At 38.2% G+C, this 22310-nt stretch overlaps 1 protein-coding gene and 1 long non-coding RNA gene across 3 annotated transcripts in view; one reads left to right on the plus strand and one right to left on the minus strand.

Annotated features, from left to right (window-relative positions):
- Positions 1-5700, plus strand: part of LOC124107853 (uncharacterized) — a 6593-nt gene extending 893 nt beyond the window's left edge. Inside the window, exon 2 of one of the 2 annotated variants that reach the window (XR_009228775.1) lies at positions 776-5700. This is a non-coding gene — a long non-coding RNA (uncharacterized LOC124107853). The remainder of the gene's footprint in view (positions 1-775) is intronic. The other variant, XR_006856537.2, reaches the window with a different exon arrangement.
- On the minus strand, positions 5375-21805 carry Znf615 (zinc finger protein 615). Its single transcript, XM_046466052.2, has 4 exons — positions 21655-21805; positions 14219-14345; positions 13849-13944; positions 5375-8517 (listed from the first exon to the last, which is right to left on the minus strand). Exons 1-4 carry the CDS (start codon positions 21655-21657, stop codon positions 6578-6580), a joined length of 2166 nt encoding a protein of 721 aa, XP_046322008.1. The 5' UTR covers positions 21658-21805; the 3' UTR covers positions 5375-6577.
- Between the last annotated feature and the right edge of the window lie 505 nt (positions 21806-22310).

Consider the following 22310-nt stretch of genomic DNA (forward strand, 5'->3'; position numbering starts at 1 on the left):
AAAAAAAAACTATTGTGCTGTTAAGCATATTTAAGAAAGTGGAAAAAGCAGCCACAGATTGGGAGTAAATATTTCCACATTTGTCTGACAAACCCACCACCCAATTACTCTTTTGATGGAGGTCATGAGATTTTTCCAAAAATTGGACTCTTTGGAGAGTAGGACAACCCTATAAACTTTAATTTGTATCTGAGTTAGACACTTTATACATATAAGAATAATAACATGTAAAGTGTAACTGTCACTGGAGAAGATATTTCTCCAAAGAAAGATATGAGGACTTAAGAGAAGGAGAAGCTTGACTGAGGACCAGAAGGGTTCTTGGCACATATGCCAGAAAAGAATTTCAGCACACACCAGTCCTAGTCATAGATGGAGGTTTATTTAGGGAAATAGATACATGTTCAAGGAAGAATAAAAAGTGCCATTGCAGTACAGCAAGGAATAAGCATTCAAGGGAAAGTGCAGGCCATCTCCCCCAGAGACCCCCTTGATGTGGGGTGTTGATACTCATAGAGGACAGTTGCTAGGGACTGGAGTAGAGGTGGAGCCAGAGTGGAGCTGCATTCTCCTGGTGCTTGCACTATCCTCATGTTACCAGGGCAAGGGTCAAGGGCACATGGTTCTTGGGTGCTTTCTGCACTAATGGTTTGGAGTCCTACTCAGGTTTTAAGATGGAGCAGGGTAGACACATTTGATCTCTGCACAACTGGAAGAGTTGTCAATTCTAGGAATGAGAGGGTGGTGATGCAGTTCTATGTACATGTTGTTCCAGGTGATGACTCCCAAGCCAGCCTCCTGGAGAATGACAGACTGTCAATACTGCCCCTATCCATTCCACTTGAGGCCTAGATATGTGATCAAGACCATCTAGGCTACTCAGGCCAGGGCAGGCCAGCTCAAACCAAGCAATCCACACTTCGACCTGCACAGTTAAACTAATGATGTTCCTTATCTGTAGCCTTCGAGTTTGTTGTGTTAGCCAAGTAAAGTTTGTATAAGGGGGCAAATACCAACTTTTATGAATATAAATATACACATGCAGGTGATTATGTAAATCATGGACATCTCAGGAAAACAATCTGCAGACTTAATACAGAATTTCAACATATATAAGTAAGGGTGATATTTATTTATGAGGAAAAAACAGAACATTCTACAAAAGAGCAAATCTACTACTATACACACACATGCATGCACACATGCATGCATGCAATTCAAAATTCTCAGTATAAAACAATTTGGTTTTCTCTTTGGTTTAAGACCTGAATCAGAGGAATATCAAAGGTTGGCATATTTGTACTGCAATCAGTTCTCAATTATTTGAATTTGTTATCTCCAGTTTGATCTAAAATTCAGCTATGTTCCTCCCACAGGCAATCTCTCCTCCCCTGCTCTGCACTCTACACAGTGCTTTGTGTTATGGAAGCTTGGATCTGCCGAGCACCTATAATGTGTTTCCATGTGCATACTATACAAGATGAAAAAATATTTAAATATTGACCCCAAAAATATATATACTTGCAAATAAACAGTGAAAAATCATTAATACTCAGGAAACAATGCTATCAATAAAATGAATTGAGTGGGTTTCAATGATAGAAATAGCAATGACTTAAAGTCAATGATAAATATATTTAAAGACCTAAAGAAAACCATGTTGAATGGTTTAAAGGAAAATAAGAGAATAATGGCTTGATAGAAAATCTTGGTAAGACAGAAAATGTAATGAAGAACCCAATAGAAATGTTAGTGCTGAAATAGCAGAGTCTACAAAAGCAAATGAGTTTAGCAGTACGATAGGGTGCAAGTTCAACACACAGATGAAACCATGAATATAGGAGCATTTACAATGGCTCTATAAATGATACCTTCAGGTAAACTTCTAACAACATACAGGATACGCATAAGCTAAAAAGCTTTTTATTTATTTATTTTTTAAGAAGAATTAATCAAATGGCAAGACAGCATTGTTGGGAGCTGCTCTGGACAGAGCTATGTACACACCTTTAAGTCCTGAGTAAAGGAGTCCTGAACAGTTATTGCACTCTGCAATACATTGGGCTTTTGACCCCTCTTGGATAATGAGGCTGGCTCCAGGAGTAGGTGTCACCTGGTGGGGTTGAGATACACTCACCTGTTCCTTTGAAATCCTACCCCTTTGCCCTTTTAGGGAAAGAATGTTCCATGGGTCCTCCCCTTGTGTGTCCCCTGTGTAAGAATAAATAATTCCAGTGGTTCTCTCTCTTTCCACTGACCCCTAAGGTCAGGAGCCATCCCTGGATTTTGAAAAGGTACTTCTGTGTATTTGCGTGTTTTCTTCGACGTTTTTTTAAGTTATTGGAGTAGTCAGGTTTTGTGGCCCCAGCATAGGTTGCCAGCTTGGATAGATGGCAGTACAGCATGTCAGAAGACTCGGTGCAATAAAGATGCCAGATGAACCCACTTTCGTTTAATATATTGAATGCAATTTCAGTAAAACAGAAAAAAAATAAATATACACAAGCATATTTTAAAGTTTATCTGGAGGGCTCATTGCCGCCGGCTGCCAAGGCTTCAGGGGCCAGTGCAAGCGCCCTGCAGCACCTGGCGGAGCAGCTCAAGCTGGAGGCCACCTGGAGGACCAGGGTCTCTCAGGCTGCTGCAGAGCTGCAGCAGTACCACCTGCAGAATACCTGCAAGGATGCTCTGCTCGCCAGTGTTCCAGCCAAGAGCAACCCCTTCATAGAGCCCAGATCCTGCGCTTTTTCTTTAGGCAAATGACTGGGGTATTTCAGACCTTCCTGTGTCCTGCTCTTACAGACAAAATTCTACAGTAATTAATGATTTTCTACAAATATGGAAACTGAGTGAAGAAATAGAATTGCTTCAAATAATAATTGCCTGATTCTCCTGGTGAAGTGCTTTGTACTAAGATAAACAACTTTATCACCAAATATACCAACATACACTGCTTTAATGAGTGAGTTGTTGGTGTTGCTATACTTAGGATATCATGTATGTTTTATTTACTGGATGTTTACATTTTAGGAAGGAAAACACTTGTAAAAAACAAATGGAATATTTGTAATTTGTTGTTCCTAAGATTTTTATACTATAATAAAATTTGTTCTATCATAAATCTGCAATTACTAAATGAAGACAAGAAAGCATAAAATTGGGAGAAGGAATAGACTTTACTAATCAAATGATGCCTTGATTCTTTCTAAATGAGAATATTGTTTTATTTTTAACACTAAACACAAATGTTTCATAGTAAACTTGTTTAGAAAGATTTATGTTATGATGTATATTAGGTTGCCCAATCTGTGTATGAAACAGATTTGATCTCTTTTTAAGTTCCTTTATAGTTGTGATTGCACTTTTAAAAAGATACATTTAAACATTTAAAAAATGTTTAAAATATGGCGTACATACAGAACATTACAAATGGTTAAAAACAAAGAAAAGTGAAATAGTTATGACCTAAAAGAATTCTTCATGTCATGTCTTTACTTTCATAGTGTGTCTTTAATTTGGGATACCTTGAGAAGGATACTTTGTGTTTGTAATAGTCTTCAAAGATCTTGGGTATAAATTCTGCTTAATTATTATGGATGTAATGCTCTCCTCTATTGTGATGTATGTAAGAAATAATTTAAAATTAATTTTAAAAAAAAGAATTAGAAAAAAATTAAATAAATTCTGCTTAATTAAAAAGTATGGAAAGACAAAGAAACTGGAATAAATAAAACTATTTTCAAAGAAATTTAGAGCCAGAAGAATATGATTCCTTGGTTTTATGACTATCACTGCTATAGTGTGTTATTGGTGAAACAACAAATTCATCAATGGAAGAGTCAAGAAGTAGTCAAAAATATAACCGCTTTTTACAAATGTGCAAGGTCAATTTAATGAGAAAAAAACAGTAATTTCAAAATAATGTTGGACCAACTGTATAATCATAGGCAAAGAAAATAAAACCTAACCCTCAACTCCTATCCAAAAACTAACTCCAAATGGATCATAGTTTAAAAATATTAAAAGCAAAACTACATTTGTAAAGTATAGGAGAAAATAATCATGATACAGCTAGGTAATGAATTTTTAGATATGACATCAAAATTATAACTCATAAAAGAAAAAATGTAATTTGGATTTAATATTATTTATATTCCTGAGGAGGGAAAAATGATACACCACATCTGGGGAAAATATTTGTAAGTGATATGTCCAAGAAAATTGTACCTAGCATACAAACCTCTTTAAAAACATCTCTAAATGTCATACTAGGGAAACAAACATCCTAATTAAAAATGGACAAATGATTTGAGTAAACACTTCATCAAAGATACTTGGAAGGCAAACAAGCACATGAAAAAATAATATCAAAACCATTACAGGAGCTGGGTACAGTGGCCCACACCTGTACTCCCAATGATCTGGTAGGCTAAGGCAAGAAGATCTCAAGTTCAAAACCAGACTGGGCAATACCATGTCAAGAAAGAAAGAAAGAAAAGAAAAAAGAAGAAAGGAAGGAAGGAAGGAAAGAAAAGGACAAGGGATATAGCTTGGTGGTAGGACACTTGCCTAGAATGTGCAGGACTCGGGGTTTAATCCCCAGCAAAGCAAAGCACAAAAGCAAACAACAACAAAAATTAGAAAAATATAAATGAAGGTCGCAATGAGACAGCACTACTTACATAATACAATGACTAAATAACACATGGTGACAATAGCAAGTGCAAGAATGTGGAACTATCAAACTTCTCATATATTCCTGTTGGAAAATTGAACAGGCACTGTGGAAAATAGTTAAGCAACATAAAATTGATTCTCACCATTGGACCCAAAATTCAAACTCTTCATAATCATCTTAGAGAAATGAAATTTGTGCTTACACAAATGCTTGGTACCAGAATGTTTGCAGCATCTTTATTTATAATAGCAAAAAAATCTGACAAAAACCCTAATGTCCATCAGTGGGCAAGTAGAAGAGTAAACTGTTGTATATCTATATGAAATATATTACCCACCAGCAAAAAGAACAACCAGAATGGGACTGAGGATAATTTGCTTAAGGTTATATAATCAAATCTCAAAAGGTACATGATGTGTGCTTCCATTTGCATAACATTGTACAAATGAAAAAATTACATATATTAACAAATCCTATTGCCAGGAGTGAGGTGGGGAGCCAAGCAGGATGGCATCCCTATAAAGCCAACTACTCAGGACACCAAATTGGCTAGATTACAAATATTGAGGCCCAACCTGGGCAACTTAGCAAAAACATGTCCCAAAATCAAGTAAAAATGGTTGGGATAGCTTAGTGGTATTGCACTTGACTAGTATGTGTGAGGCCCTGGGTTTGGTCCTCAATACCTTCACCCCACCACACCCCAAAATTTAAAAAGTTGGGAAAGTATGCAACAATAAAAATGCATGTAGGAATTTGTTGATGTGACTTTATGTTCTTGATTGTTGTTGTTACATATCATAAAATGTCCCTAAACTTAAAAACTAAACATTAAAACTGGTGATCAAATAAATTCTATTAGTCAACAGTATGGCAATAATTTCCTGTAATTGATAATGAACAGTGGTTATATAAGATGTTATCTTTGGGAGAAGCTGGTTAAGGGCCTTTAGAAACTCTTTATTTGGGTAAGATTTCTGTGAATCTAAATTTATTATTTCTGAATAAAACTTATAAAAGTTTTGGTTTTATTCTTTTTTTGTACTTGGAATTGAACCCAGGGGCACTGGGAAACATCTGCAATCCTTTTTTTTTTTTTTTTTTTTTTTTCTGAGACAGGGTCTAAGTGTATTGCTGAGGTTGGTCTCAAACTTGTAATCCTCCTGCCTCAGTCTCCCAAATCACTGGGATTACAAGTGTGCACCACCATGCCTGACTTTATATTGACTTCATACACTGCTTAATACTACTTATAAAACTTTATTAATATATTCCATTTCAAGTATTCTAAACTCAGAATCAAAGAAATGGAAGAGCTTATCATGTAATGACAGACTTGTAACAAAAAGACTTCTTTCATCATTTTGCTAGGGCTTCTTTCCCTCATTATCATCTCTTACTACTTCACAAACGGTTCTATACATTCAAATATATTCATATTGATTTCTTCACAAGTGATGCAATAAAATACTACAAATCCTGCCATAGAAAAGCATTTCGCTAGTGTCAACACTCTCAATCTATTAAGGTCTTAATTTCTGGGCAAAGGCTTTCCCGTGTTTATCATATTTCTATCAGCTGATATTTCATCCATAACCTATGATAATTTTTTGATAATTTTCAGCATTGGGGAATGAACCTAGGGAGATGAAGTCTCTCTCTCAACTGAAGGTTTCTGTAGTCTGTCACATTTGTGGGATTTTTCTGAGTACACACTTTTTAGCCATCATATAATGTCCTGAAATGCTTTTATGAAGACTGATTGTATATAGTTGTTTCATATAATATGGAAGATGAATGAGGTAATTGATCCTAAGTATACCACCATATACTCTACAACAAAGTTATTATTCTTTGTATTTATTATATTATCTCAAGGGCCTACAACTAGCAGAATAACTACCTGTGAATTCTCTTGTGTTTAACAAGGATTGACAAGTGGGCAAAAGCTTTCCCACAATCACTACATCCATAGGGCCTCTCTCCTGTATGTTTTCTTTGATGAACATTAAGCCCTGACTTTGTAGTGAAGGCTTTCCCACATTCACCGCACTGATAGGGTTTCTCTCCTGTGTGAATTCTCTGATGGGTAATGAGGTCATTTTTGCGCAAAGAGAATTTTCCACATTCAGTACATGCAAAGGAAGTGTTTCCTGAGTGAAATCTCTGATGCTGGACAAGGCATGTCTTCTTCCTGAAGGCTTTACCACACTCATTGCATTTGTAAGGCTTCTCTCCAGTGTGAGTTTGCTGATGTATGCCTAGAGTACTCTTCATGGTGAAGCCCTTCCCACACTCATTGCATATGTATGGTTTCTCACCAGTGTGAATACGCTGATGGGCAATAAGCATGCTTTTCCCAGTTAAGCCTTTGCCACATGCACTGCATATGTAGGGTTTCTCTCCTGTATGAGTGCGCCGATGTACATTGAGGTGACTCTTTTCAGTAAAGCCCTTTCCACATTCACTGCATTTATAAGGCTTCTCTCCTGTGTGAGTTCGCTGATGTCCTATCAACCGGATCTTTGCAGGGAAACCTTTTCCACATTCATTGCACACATAAGGTTTCTCTCCTGTGTGAGTTCGCTGATGGACAATCAGGCGGCTCTTCACAGTGAAGCCTTTCCCACAGTCATTGCACATATATGGCTTCTCTGCAGTGTGAGTTCGCTGATGTACAATTAGGTCACTCTTCATGGTGAAGCCTTTTAGACATTCAGTGCATACATAGGGTTTCTCTCCTGTATGTGTCCGCTGATGCCTGATGAGAGGACTCTTCAAGGTGAAGCCTTTTCCACACTCATTGCATGTATATGGTTTCTCTCCTGTGTGTGTTCGCTGATGTATGATGAGACAGTGCTTCATGGAAAAGGCTTTTCCACATTCACTGCATGCATACAACTTCTCTTCTGAATGAGTTAGCTGATGTGTGATAAGACTGTTCTTCAAGGTGAAGCCTTTCCCACATTTATTGCATATGAAGGGTTTCTCTCCAGTATGAGTCCGACTATGTGCAATAAGATGCCTCTTCTCAATGAATCCTTTTCCACATTCACTACATATATAAGGTTTCTCTCTTGTATGAGTTTTCTGATGTGTAGTGAGACTGAACTTTGTAGAGAAGGATTTCCCACATATGCTGCATCCATGGGGTTTCTCTCCTGTATGAGTACGCTGATGATAAATGAGTCGACACTTTTTAATGAAGGCTTTCCCACATTCACTACACTTATAAGGTTTCTCTCCCATATGTGTTTCCTGATGCACACTGAACTGTAATTTTTTGAGGAAGGACATGTCACATTTGGTGCATTCATATTGTTTCATCCCTGTATGATTTCTCTGATGTTCTGTTAGCTGGGACTTTCTGGAGAAGGCTTTCCCACATTTACACCTATAAGGTTTCTCTCCTGTATGAACTCTCTGATGATTGGTGAACTGAGACACCCTGACAAACACCTTCCCACACTCACTGCATTCATGTATTTTCTCTATGCTATGAGTTCTCTGTTGTTTAATGACCAGGGCCATATTGGTAGGTTTTGCACTTAAAGGAAATTTAATTTCAGTATAAAACCATTCATGGTTTGCATGGATGTATATAGATTTCCCATCTCCATTAATCTCAGTAAATTTCTTTAGGTCACAGCTTCTATTCTGGCTTTTTAAACTTAAATTTGATTTTAAAGGTTTTTCACAATTTTTCTTTAGTGGAAAATGAACTTTGCTCTGATTAACAATATTTCTGAATGCTTTATGTTCATGGCCTTGCTCCAGATTCTTCTGAATGCTTTGATTTTTCAAGTGATGTTGCAGAGGGTCATCAACTTTTCTGATTTCTAGGAAAAACAAGAACAGTGAATCATTTCATCATCTTCTTCTGTCATTAAACTGTTTTAAAAAATGCTGTGGTGTGATGTAACTCTTTAATGACAACCCCATATAAATATAAAAAGGTTTTGTATATAAATATCCCTATCTCTTGCACCTTGGTAAAACACAATAACATACACACATTATAAAGTAAAATCAGTAAGTGTACATGCTTTTCCCAGTTAAGCCTTTGCCACATTCACTGCATATGTAAGGTTTCTCTCCTGTATGAGTGATTTGTAGATGTGACTACTTTCTAAATAAATCTTTACAAAATGTACAGATAGTAAAAATATCAACAAGATCACTTTTAGCAGGAACCCCAGAATTTCACAGGACACCATCAGACCATGGAAGCTGGAGACATACCAGACCATATGAGGCTACATTTATTTACTCTACAATTAATTTGCTGAACAACAGCTATGTGTAAGTTGCCATGTTTGTGTTTTGAATATACAAATATATTTCTTAGTTTCATGAAAGTTTAGTTCTAATTATGGAAAAAGAATTCAAAAGAAATCAAAGAAATAAAGACTGTAACTGTCATCTGTAAAATGTTATGAAGGAGGCAGTAAGATATACAGGAGGAACAGGAAATCAGAATATAACTAAAAGAAGAAAAGCTAAAGTTTAACTTACTAATAGTTTCAATGGGAGGAGTGGGAAGAGGATAAGTGAAAGTAAGGGCACAACGATTACTGTAAAAATCACATGGCTTCAACCACCACATTAGGGGAAAGCCTCATGATGAAATAAGAAATATTACTGAAGTCTGGAATGAATGGAAAATCTAGTGTACATTAAGAACATAAAGTTTCAGGTGATTACTATACATCCAATATAAAAATGAAGAAACTGATTGAATATGTAAGTACTGAAAAAGGTCTTATCTGGAAATAGCAATGTGGATATCATCAATCCACACAAAATTATTCAAAGAAAGAACTGGATAAGATTGTACTCAGAAACAAGTAGAAAAAGAGAAGGTACATGCATAAGGCCTACAACTTAGCCATGCCTATATAAACAGCTCTGAAATTTGTTAAGCCCACCAAAATAAACCAAATACTGACTACTATGACCAGGTGTACCTCCAGAGATCCAAATATATGGAATAAATACCCCACAGTGACAAGAATGTAAGATTCTCTAGCAGGGTGCAGTGGAATTTGCCTGTAATCCCAGCAACTCATGGGGGAGGATACAATTTATCAAGACTCTGTCTCAAGATAAAATAAACGAGGCTGGGGATATAATTCAGTGGTAGAACATCCCCTGGGTTCAATCCTCAGTTCTGTGGTGGAAAGGGGAGTGAAATCCTCTTGAAAACTGATAAAAGGGTAGATATGAAGTGTTCTCACCACAGAATTAAATCAGCACTTTTTTTTTTTTTTTTTGGTGGTGGTGGTGGTGGTTTTGGAGATTGAATCCAGGGCCTTGTACATGCTAGGCAAGTGTTCTATCACAAGTTACATTACCAACTCCCAATCCCACTCCTTCTGGGTCATACTCTCCTATGTTGCTACAGAAGGAATAAACAATGATGGACAATTAAGTGTTTGCAGGCATGGGTTATTCCATCACACACACCAAAGAAAGCACTGGCCTTGACTGGCTCCTGAAAGGTAACTCTGGGTCCCTGGAATATTTGTCTAACAAGAGTGTCTTTTTATGCCTAAGGCCTTGGGTCACACCAGATGTGTTTAATGCTAGCAATGTTATTAATGTTGGACACCCTGTTTGTGTATGCCTGAGGCTTTGGACCCAACTGTATCATTTTGATTCTGGGTAGTTAGACACCATACCTGGGTGAACTTCCCTGATAGGCAACTGTGGGAAGCCGTTCTCGCACGTGATTGGGCACCTCCCTGACTGGGTGTGAGGCGTTCCGGCCAAGCTGTGTCAGAACTAATCCCCACCCTTTTTAGGTGCAAGAGCCCATCCGTGTGGGGGTGTGACTGACCATTGACCCTGAGACCAATCACTGACCCTGACCTTGGAATGCTGTCCCCCTCAACCTTCATTGGATGAAGGTTGAATTTCTTGTTCCCCAATAAAAGGCCACTCCCTGGCATGCCCTCTCTCTCTCCTGTTAGTCTCTTGTGTAAACCTCGCTACCCCACCGGGTGGCTCAAGGCAGGAGCCAGGGAGGGCCAGCTCAGACCTGGTCAAGAAAAAGGTAAATTTAGTTTATGTGTGTTTATTTTGATCTCACTAGTTAACTTCTATGCTTAGGACCTCTAGTATGAAGCTAGCGTGCTGGTCGCGTGGCAGAGGCAACACTTCACATATGCTGTCAAAGATTATTGCTGGAAAAATTCAGCACTGGTTGCAGAGATTCACTAATAGAAGATGACTGGTAGCTTGAGCCTAGTTTTGTTTTGTTTTCTTTTTTCTTTTTTATTTTTTTGCAGAGGCCAAGGTTTCACGTATACTAGGCAAGTGCTATACCACTGAGCTATTTTTAAAATATTTTTTAGTTGTAGATGGATAAAATACTTTTATTTTATCTATTCATTTTTATGTGGTGCTGAGGATCAAACCCAGTTCCTCATGCATGCCAGGCGAGCGCTCTACCACTGAGCCACAACCCAGCCCCTGATGATTTTAATTTGTATCACTTTACTGTCAAAGACTGTAACATGAGTATAATAGTTCCCTCCCATCCTAGCTAAAGCCTACATTCTAAATAGTAGAGAAAAGAATCTATTTTAAAAAAGTAGTGATGCTATGCCACTCCTCTATTCAAAACCTAGTGCTTTCTCAACTCATTTGGAGTAAAATCAAAGTCTTGAATGCCTTAGATAGGCAATATGTGGCCCATGGACCAGAACCTCCTGCTACTACCCAACTATCCTTATTTCTACTTTCCCTACCAGCTTCCTAGAAGTTCCACAAACTCCCTCCAGTCTCAATGTAGTAGAACTTCCACTGTTTCACATCTGGAACACTCCACACCCAGAGAGCCTACTTACTTCTGCCATCTATCTACTAAAAGGCCCTTAATAAGGAGCCATTCCCACCCACCACCCTAAAAGCACAGTGCCATGTCCCAACACCTACATTCCTATAGCTGCTTTAATTTTCCTTGTAGTATTGTTTTATCCCCCAAACATATTTATTATGTTTACTTTTTATTATATAGTCACCTCCATTGAGAATGAAAGCAATGTGAAAAGGAACAAGAATATTTTTTCCTCAGGTTTTTTTTTTTTTGTATTGGTGTTAGCAAGGCTTTCAACACACAAGTTTTAAAGAAGTAAATTATGAAGGTAATCACACATATAAACCATATTGATAAGAATTAATATTTAAAAAGAAAACCAAAGCTCTATAATTAAGATGGTATTGTGGCATTGAGATCACTTGAAGAGAAACAGCAATCTTCCATGATAAGAAAATAATCATATTTTTATAGTCTAACAAGGAATAATCTGGAAATGCAAGTAAAAAAGAATTTCATCAATTACAAAATCAAAAAAGAAAACTACTTAGAAATATATTTAACAAAGGAAGTGCCAAACTTACACTGTATTCTGAAAGCTACAAAGCAACCCTGAAAGAAATTAAAAGCCTAATTAAATATAAAATGTCCATTGCTCCTGAATCAGAAAATTTAATAAGATTAAAATGGCAATACTCCCCAAAGTGGTAAACAGACTCAGCATAATTCTACTGAGCTTTTAAGGAGAAAATCACAAGCTCATTCTATAATTCAAATTGAAATTCAAAGGACTCAAACAAAAAATATATATCCTTTTTTTTCCTTTTCTGATACTTGGGATTGAACCCAGAAGCACTTTACCATTGAGCCACATCCCCAGTCTTTTTCATTTTTATTTTGATACAGGGTCTCACTAACTTGTATAAGCTGACTGTCTCAGCCTCCCACAAGTTTCTGGGATTACAAGTATGCATCAGCTCACCTGGCTAATAAAAACAACCTTGAAATAGAGGAACAAGTTAAAGGACTCAACTTTCCATTTTCAAAACTTAGTACAAAACTATAGTAATCAAAGCAACTTGAGAACATAATTTATGTAAATACAAAATGTCTCTAAATTGTTTACACATAATTAGATGATATTTAAGCAACAAATGGCTATTAAAAAACCATGGAATTGTACTTTAAATGGGTGAGTTACATGGTATGTGGAACATATCTCAATCACACTACAAAAAAACATGATGAAACCCCAAAAACTTTTGGGAAATAAATGCATAGCGACACCTAAGATGAATTAAGGAAAGTTCAGAATTAGAAAAACTATGATGGAAATGAGTTAAGTTCTGACTTGCTTTGGGACATAAATTAATTAAACAATCAAAACCCTACAGGGAATTTTAAGAAGACAGAGCTCAGCATGTCGGGAACATTTAAGGTAATGCCAGGATGGATGAAACTGAAACGGGCAGATCTAGGAGAACCCAAGTTTGAGTCAGAATAGCCACACTGGATGCAGTGGCTCACACTTGTAGCTCCAGCTACTCAGAGGGCTGAGGTGGAAGGATCACTTGAGCCCAGGAGTTTGGGGCCAGCCTAGGCAACACAGGGAGATCCCAGCTCTAAATCAATAAACAAACCAATAAACAAAGATAACAAAAAATAATTATTTTTGGAGGAAGATGATTCTTGCTCCTCACACACAATGGGAAGTCACCAGCCAGCTGCCATGAAGATGGACAAAATATACAGAAATTAAATATAAATTAGATAGTATTAAGGGGGAAGTCAATTTGTAAGTCTCTTCCAGAGACCAGAAAAAAACTAATTCAGAGAATGGAGAAATCATAAAGTAAACTTTTAAGACTTATGAGAACAGAAAAGAAAATAGAGAAATATGGAGAATCTCAGAAAGGGGAAAAAAAGAGAAGGTTAAAAAATCACATAAACCCTGAGTGAGAGACCAGGTCATCCAAGATGAGGTTAGATGGTATTAAAGAAGATTAAAATGTAGTAGTTAGAAAAAGAGTGATGCATTCAGAGTGCTCTCTGTTTAGAAAGGCCTGAAGAGAGGAATTTTTTACAGCAAGTGACTCAGGCAGAGACACTATGACAGTGGATTTGAAAATCCTAGGAAGAACATAATTATGCAAAGAAACCAAAACAAGATAGGTATAAAATAAGAAAGGATGAGAGCAAGAAGAGAAAAGAAGGGTATATTTCCAACAAAGAAATGATCTGACATGGGCAGAGGGGCACGTAAAGAGGCTGGTTCATGGCTTTGCCTTCTATTCTGAGTAAGCAGAATATGACTTCTGTGGCTGCCCACCTGGCCAGTTCTCTCACTCACCTGAACAGAATCGACTGTAGATTTTACCTGCTGTTGTCCATGGTTCTTCCCCTCGTTCCAATTTGGAGAGGGCATCTGGTTTGCTGGATACATACCCTGATTGTGGGAAATGACAGAAGACTTACACTGAAATGGGTTAGGATATGTCAAGAAGGGAGACTGTTACATTTTAGGGACTAAACCCAAATTTTATATCTATAGCTCTCAGCTTCTCCCTCAGGAAAAGGTGGATTACTCTTCATATGGGGCAAAAGAAGATCTGAGAATCAACCACTTGAGAGTACTGCTGATGCTCCACAGACTTAGACAGCTGAGAAATGGAAGGCCACAGTCTAGCACCCTCCAAGTAACACAAGGCAGCTGTCCTCACCCATTGACACAAGGCTGCTGTAGTTCTCCAACATCACATCCTGATACAGGTCCTTCTGAGCAGGGCTCAGGAGCTGCCACTCCTCCCAGGTGAAGACCACGGCCACATCATCAAATGTCAGGGATTCCTGTAATGACATAGTATTAATGAAATGATGTTCCTTTGGTGATACGGAAAGTGTGCAAAAGTTATTCTGCTCATTTTCACAATAAAAGAAAATTGGTGTTTGTTTTCTTAATACAAAGTGATAAAATAAGAATTCAAATAAAATATTCTGTGACTGTGCGATCATCTGTTGATTCAACAAAGTTGAAAATTCAAACAAATTTTGGCATATGTAGCCCTTAATTCCTCTAGCTAATGTAATAACATCTACTATAAGTGTACATATATATGTATATATGAGCATCTATTTTCTAATACCAAACTATACACTAAAGAGACAAATAATACAGATTGTTATATGTTCCATGGATCTTTGAGCCAATATCAAAGTAATGAAAAAAAAATTGCAGATGCTAGTATCACAAGATAATATATACCAAACAACTATGGTCAATGTACAGAACAAAACAAAAGAAACTGAAGAACATGTACAAAGCAAAAAATATTAATAGATAATTCAGCAAATTTGGAAAGAATTATATTTAAAAAGCATATCAAACACATATACACAAATGCCTATCTAGATGTGCATAAAAAACTGATTAATATGTTAGAGACATACAGAGGAAACCTGCTTTTGTATTTATGAGAAGGCTACAGTTTAGGACATCACCACCGCACCACCTCTAAGAAAACTCATTAAGACCAAAATGAGCCTCAGAACTGATGCCACAAAACACCAACATCCCTTGAAAACTTGTCTGCTTTCTCATAGTTGATGCAACTTACTGTGAATCTCTTGTATGACTGTCATAGATATCACACACAAGCTGACAGCTAATGCGAACTACAGGGTCCTCCTGCACAGTCATATAGCATATTCCAACATGAATCGTGTAGTGTAAAACCCTATGAATAATAATTTCCTCCTGAGCATGGTGGCACACACCTGTAATCCTAGCAACTCAGAGGGCTGAGGATTCCAAGTTTGAGGCCAGCATTAGCAACATAATGAGACTATGTCTCAAAATAAAAGGTGAAAAGAACCGGAGATGTAGCTCAGTAATAATCACCCCTGAGTAGAATCCCTAGTAACTACCTACCTATCAACCCATTTATTTATTCATTCATTTCTGATCCTACTTTGCACAGATTTCCCCAGATCACACTATTCCTCATTCATACTTGTTTAAATGCACTGATTTTTACCAGTCTTTACAAATCCACTGGGGAATAAAGAATAAGACAAATCAAAAGTCGGCTGGGCCTGCATCAATTTCTTCTGAATCTGTGAAATAACCATTAATTGGAATGTTCCATCTTTTGCCTCTTCTAGATCCGCTGCCACAACACTCAACTAAATCATTCAGAGTCACCCCAGGTGAATTTGGATTTACACAAAATAATTTACACAAAGAAAGTCGCTTTTTCTTAGTGCCCAGTGATGGCTCTCAACCTTAGGGATCTGTTGGAAAGAGAGCCACCTGAATTCTTTATTCTTATATAGGGGGCACACAAGGGGAGGTTCAATGGAACATTCCATCCCAAAAAGGTCAGGGTAGTGTTACAAAGGAAGGAGAAGGCAGCCCACTCCATTGGGTAACGCCCACTTCATTGGGTAACACCCACTCCCAAAGCTGTGCTCCTCTGCTCCACAATTCCATCGCTCAAAGTTAGGGGTCGCTCAGCTCCTATGTAACAGCTTTAAAAAGTTTTGAAATATTTTGTAAGATCTAGTGTGTGCATAGGGGTCCTGTTTCCCCCCTTTATTTATAAAATTGAGTAGAGGATTGGCATAAGCCATAGTATTATTAGTTTAAGTTATAGACAATAGTACAAGTATTTAAATAAGAAAAGATTTATTATACCTAGGTGGTCTTAAACCTGACAAAAGTCATTTAAAGGATCATGGTAAATACAAACTTAGCTTTTGTGTGTGTGTGTGTGTGTGTGTGTGTGTGACTTCATTTTGACTTAACAGAATTACCAAAAATAAATATAATAAGTTGTTTATAAAAATTTGTGTATTGAAGTTAGCTCTGGATTAACTTAAATAATTATCTAAATTTGGAGTGAAGTGAGAGACAGAGTTTTTAACTTAGGAATGGTGGCCTTTACTAGGGACATGAGAAATATAAAGACATCTATCTCAAATAGAAAGTAGACATGTTAAATAAGCCTAGAGAGGATATTTTCTTCTTTACCATTAACCAAAAATGAAATAGAAAAATGAACAGCCCTTTATGTACTAATCTATGAAAAACTGTTATTATTGTTATCAAACTCAATGTTGATCCAAGTGTAGGGAGTTAGTATCTCAAATATTAATGGGTAAAAATAGGTCAACATCTAATTTATAATTTTATATGGCACTGGGCTAGTAATGACATTTTGAGGAATTTATGTCAAAATAGTCCTTATGTATAAAGAAACGGGTTGTATGAATATGTTTAGTAATTTTATTTAATGTAGCAAGATTAGCTCCAATAATTATCTATAATTTATGACTTTACTAATTTCAAAAATACCAACTTGTGATGTAGGGCATTGCCTAGCACGTGTGAGGTTCTGGGTTCAATACTTAATGCCACATACAAAAAAAATAAACAAATAAAATAAAAGCCTGCTTGTGGGAGACCAACCTTACATGTGACTGAGTTATACTTCCCAGCTGGGGGTTTGAGGGTCCGTGACTCCGTGTCTTGCTACAGCCCCAGGGGTGAAGCTATGCTCACCTGTTCCTTTATAATATAACCCCTGCCCTGTTTAGGATAGAATCTTCCATAGAAGTGCCTTGTGTGTGACCCCTTCTCTTACTGTGCCCTTGGGTGTGGCCTACCCAGGTGTCAGTCAACCTGCTGACAGTGGACATCATGAAGATAGACTCAGCCCCCTGAAACCTGACCCCTTGCCTCATTTAAAATACTTCTCCTCAATAAAAGGGGTCAGCGCGTGCTCTTGCTCTCTCTCTTTCTGTGGACCCTTAAGGTCAGAGGAGCCGACGCAGCGACCCCAAAGAAAAAGGTATTTGTGTCTCTCGTGTGGTTATTTCATGCAGCCCAGTTAGCCCAGTTTGACTGGAGTGATCCCTGAGCCTTTTAGTCGTGAGAACAAAAACCTGGCACCTGCTGTCCATCTACAACTAAAGAAATTAATTAAAAAAACAAAAACCCTCCATCTCCAGCTAAGGGTATCCCTAGCAATTATATGATATCCAAGTGTTAAAATCTATTTGCTTAATTTGATTTTTTTCTTCTTCCTGGCAACCTGGCACCTGTAGGGTGAAGGACAAGTCACCCTGAATGATTCATTTTCCTTGTGCCCTGCCACTGTCACTGTTGCTATACACTGTCAGGAGCCGCTCTCGACAGGAGCTATGTACACACCTTTCAGTCCTGAGTAAAGAGGTACGGAACTGGTATTGCACCATTGCAATACAATTGAACCTTACCTCTGCTTGGATAAGAGAGGTGCAGCTCCAGGAGTGGGAGTCACCCAATGGGGTTAGATTACACCCACTTGTTTGTTGGAACCCTAACCCTTGCCTCATTAAAATGGCTTCTCCCCAAAAATACATGGGTTTGAGGTGTGCTTTTATTTTCTTGCTGGACTTGGAGCTGCTGTTGAGAGGCTGCCACACCATGTGACCAGCATTTTCCTTTCTTGATTGGTGAGGCTCTGTGTCACTTCCAAGTGATCTGGCCACATCAAAGTGGCCATAGAAGGTGGCCCCAATCTTGAAAGTCATAAAAATATAGCAAAATGTGTCTTCTTGTGTAGGTATGCCTTCCTACAGCCCTATGGGTTGACTAATGCTCACCTGTTCCTTTGTGATATTACCCCTTAGCCCTGTTTGGGATAGAATTTTCCATGGAAATGCCCTTTGTGTGTCCCTTTCTCTTGCTCCACCTCCATATTTTTTGTGGGCTCCACATTGGTCCTTCCCGCTGTCACTTAACCAGGACTTCTGGCTCTGCCTCCCAGCTACTAGCATATCCTTCTTTTTCTCACAGCCTGACAACTGGAATTACAAGGACTGCACCCAGCTGTTGGCAAATTCCTTCATAATTTTAATACATTCTCACTAAAAAAAGACTCATCCTTTTCAGGAAAATCGGGTTTCACAAGCTTCTACTCTGCTGCCCTAATCCTAACATGTTTTCAAAGCCAAAAATCTGATTTTTAACCCTCAACAGGGTTTATGGCTATATTATTAAGGAAAATTGCAGAAATAGTGTAACATTTATGAGAGACACACATGCTTGCTTATGTTTTATTTTTAGAGGTTATAAGGATTCATTTTGCTCGTCAAAGGAACAAAAGTCAGCAACCTGAGACAATTTTCTCACAATGTTCCCACGATGACCAAAAAATCTTTATTTTCATTTCTGACTATGTAATTACAATAAATAAATAAATAAATACTGGGATCTACATTAATGGTGTATCCATAGTTAAAGTAGGTTGAAGTATTCCAAATATTTTAAGAAGCACATGGTTTTATAAGGTTTACAAAATTATAGCTATACCTTTATTTTCAATGCATATTTTCCCAGTTATTTAAATAATCTATAATCAGTAATTCATAAAATAATTAGCATATGTCTATTTGTTTAATTAAATGTCTATTTGTTTCAAATTGTTTTTCCACAACAGGAAGCACATAATTTATGCATATATATATATATATATATATATATATATATATATATTTGATGCTCTGCCATTTATAGTTATAAATATTTAAGATAAATGTAATTTACTATAAAATACAGATATAATTTTATAAACAGAGATCTCCTAATTTAAAAACTATCTCTAGCTGCATCCCAAATTGAGATAATTATTTAAGTTAATCTAGAACTAATTTCAAAATACAAATTTTTATATACAATTTACTATATTTTCCATTTTTTGGTAATTCTAGTAAAGTCAAAATCAAGTCAAACAATTAATAAAGACTAAGTTTCTATTTGCCATAGTCCCTTTAAATGACTTTTGTCAAATCTTATGACCAGCTAAAAATGATAGATCCTTTCTTATTATTTAAATACTTGTACTATTGTCTATAACTTAAAACTAATGATATTATAACTTATATCAGCCTTTCATTCAATTTCATTTCATTCAATTCAAAGAAAAGGGAAAAACAGGACCCTATATGCCCCTGCTGTATCTAACAAATATTTCAAAATTTTTCTTAAACTGTAATATTAAAAGTCTTATTTCTGCTGAACATGACTTAGAAAGTTAAATCAGACTTCAAAGGATAGAGTTTAAACCTGTCATAGTGAAAATGACTGAAAATCCTGGCACAAGAAGGTAAGTTTTCAGCTGCAGAGTTTACAACCCTGCAACTTCAAAAGGAGCTTGTCAGGTAAGTAAAACTTATGAGTAGACTTCTATGGACCCATCTTTCAAGTCCACCTTTAATGTGCATCACAATGTACACTGGAAAGTCCACCCATGAAACTAGACTAATTATAATGACTATAATGGTCATAGATACACACACACACACACACACACACACACACACACACACACATATATATATATATATATATATATATATATATAGATCCTATGGTAAACAGGCTGTCTAGGAGTATCTTTTGAGAAAAAGACAGCGTATGAGAAACCTAAGCCAGCCAATCATGCTGGTCCTTAGAAATTAAGACTATATATCTGGATAACTGTCAAAATAGAAAGATTGTTGACATAGAAATCTCCTATATACTCCAGTTATTTATAGACCGGTCTTGACAAGGACAATTGTAGAAAGTTTAACCCTCAGTGAGATGGCACCCAGAAGGATGTTTTGATGCTTAACTTCTGCCTCCAGAATTTTACATTACTGACAGATATAAGAGACTCCTTAAATGTGAGAATTAAGGGAAAGGATGATGAATATCCTGTAGCCTGAAGGAATACAACTTGTCTCACTGTATCACTAGTTATTGCCAGCTGACATTTCAGAGCTGTGGTATGCTGAAATCAACATCCAGGCTTCAAAACAGGTGTGGGCCAATTAACCAGACTTGGGCAAGCTCTTGATCTCATAATCCTTGAAGTGACTACTTTAAATATTATTGTTTCTACAATTACAGCCTTTATGGCTATATTTTAAAACTTACAACATGTGGATTTTCTTAATAATTTGACTTAGGGGCTGGGGCTAGGGCTCAGCGGGAGCTCACTTGCCTGGCATTTGTGAGGCACTGTGTTTGATTTTCAGCACCATATAACAATAAATAAAATCAAGGTATTTTGTCCAACTACTACAACAACAAAATTAAATGAATGTTAAAAAAATACTTTGACTTAAATTACTTCCAAAATCCTTCATAGTCAGATAAGTGCTTATAGAAGGACTGGAACAAAGTTGAACATTCTAGAAGCCACTATAATGAACAATGCAAATGAGCCCTCTGCTCTATGGTTTGAGGAAAGGCTTAAATGCTGTGCCAGTTAATTACGTCTGTGTTACTGTGGCCAAACACAATGCTTCCCAATCAAATTGGTAAAAGATTAAGAATCTTTTGATGAGTGTTTGACAGAGTAATAATAATAACATGGATCTTTTAGAGTTAATTAAATCATTTTAATCCTAAAAGGAATTCTGAAACATTCTATATGATATGTTATTGGAATAATATGTTTTCTATTAATTCCTTTTGTGTCTCAATAGTAGGTCATGATGATCTCAGACCAAGAATCCAGTGACTGAAAGATATAATTCCCCAATTGCCTTTTTATATTAAGAAAGGGGAAATATGTCAGAAGCCGCTCTGGACAGGAGCTATGTACACACTTAAGTCTGAGTAAAGAGGTAGGAAATTGGTACAATTGGACCTTACCTCAGCTTGGACAAGAAAGGTGCAGCTCCAGGAGTGGGCATCACTCAATCTCTGGTGTAAACAATAAAACCCACTTGTTTGTTGGAACCCTAGCCCTTGCCTAATTCAAATGGCTTCTCCCCAATAAAACCTGGGTTCCAGGCATGCTCTTTCTCTTTCTTGCCTGACTTGCCCCCCCTTTTGGGAGCTGCAGCTGAGGAGAGATCACTGAACGCAGAGAAAAGGTACTTTCTGTATCTGTGTGTCTTTATTTAGTCACTGGGAGTGACCCTGACCGGTTCAGTCGTGAATCGTTACAATACATTCACCTTAAATCCAGGGCCTCAACGTTTCCACTTAGCCCTCTGAAGCCTACACATGTGGGTTAGTAATACACTGGCTCCGAATGCTGCTCATTTAGCACAACATACAAGCACAGGAGGGAGGCATTCCGACATCTGGGCAGGTTTATCTTTGAGTAAGGTCACTTACCATGACAGAAACGTGGTGTCAACTGTGCCAGGAAAACCTAAAAAGAAAAAGCTGGGAACTCGCAGGAGTCCTCGCCTCAATGCAAACGCACCACTTTGGGGTAAGTTAGATCCCGGGGCTGCGGAGAGCGCGGGGCTCAGGTGCACGTGAGGTTGGAAAGCGGGCGGGGTGGGGTGGGGGTCGGTGGGGGCGGGGTTCGGTGGCCTTGGGGGGCGGGGAGGGGCCGAGGGCGCGGAACACTGGGACGCTCACCCCGCAGCAGCGCAGGAGCGGGCGCGACCCAAGGCACAGCGCCGCCGGGAGGCCGCCGGGGCGTGGACCCAGCCGGTGCGACAGCCCCTCGGCCCTCCGCCCCCGGCCCCTCAAGGCCGAGCCCGCACTGCCTCCCGGCAGACCCTGCAGCCCCCAGCTCGCCGCCCAGCCCCGCGGAGCCGAGCCCACGCCCGCCCAGCGCCCGGGACCCCGCGTCCTCCCGACATCACTCGCGACCCAGCGAAGGGAATTGGCGAGGCGCGGGGACCGTCGCCCGCGGAGGCAAGATGGCCGCGCCCGCTGCCTCCCACGGGCGCCGCCATGCGCGCCGGGGTTCGGGGAAGTCGGTCCCCCGGGCGTTTCCGCAGCCGCGTGCAGCGTGGCCCGGAAGGGAAGGGACCGGA

This window comes from Marmota monax, unplaced genomic scaffold (genome assembly GCF_021218885.2).
Source record: "Marmota monax isolate L192 unplaced genomic scaffold, Marmota_monax_Labrador192_F-V1.1 WCK01_AAM20220418_F8-fsc00160, whole genome shotgun sequence".
NCBI classification, from domain to species: domain Eukaryota; kingdom Metazoa; phylum Chordata; class Mammalia; order Rodentia; family Sciuridae; genus Marmota; species Marmota monax.

Excerpts from the sequence above, each read along its gene's own strand:
- Znf615 (XM_046466052.2), bottom strand. Across the intron at positions 13,945-14,218 it reads CAGCAGCCTTGTGTCAATGG|GGTATGTATCCAGCAAACCA; the intron begins GTGAGGACAGCT and ends TCCCACAATCAG. Across the intron at positions 8,518-13,848 it reads CTACAGTCGATTCTGTTCAG|AAATCAGAAAAGTTGATGAC; the intron begins GTGAGTGAGAGA and ends TGTTTTTCCTAG.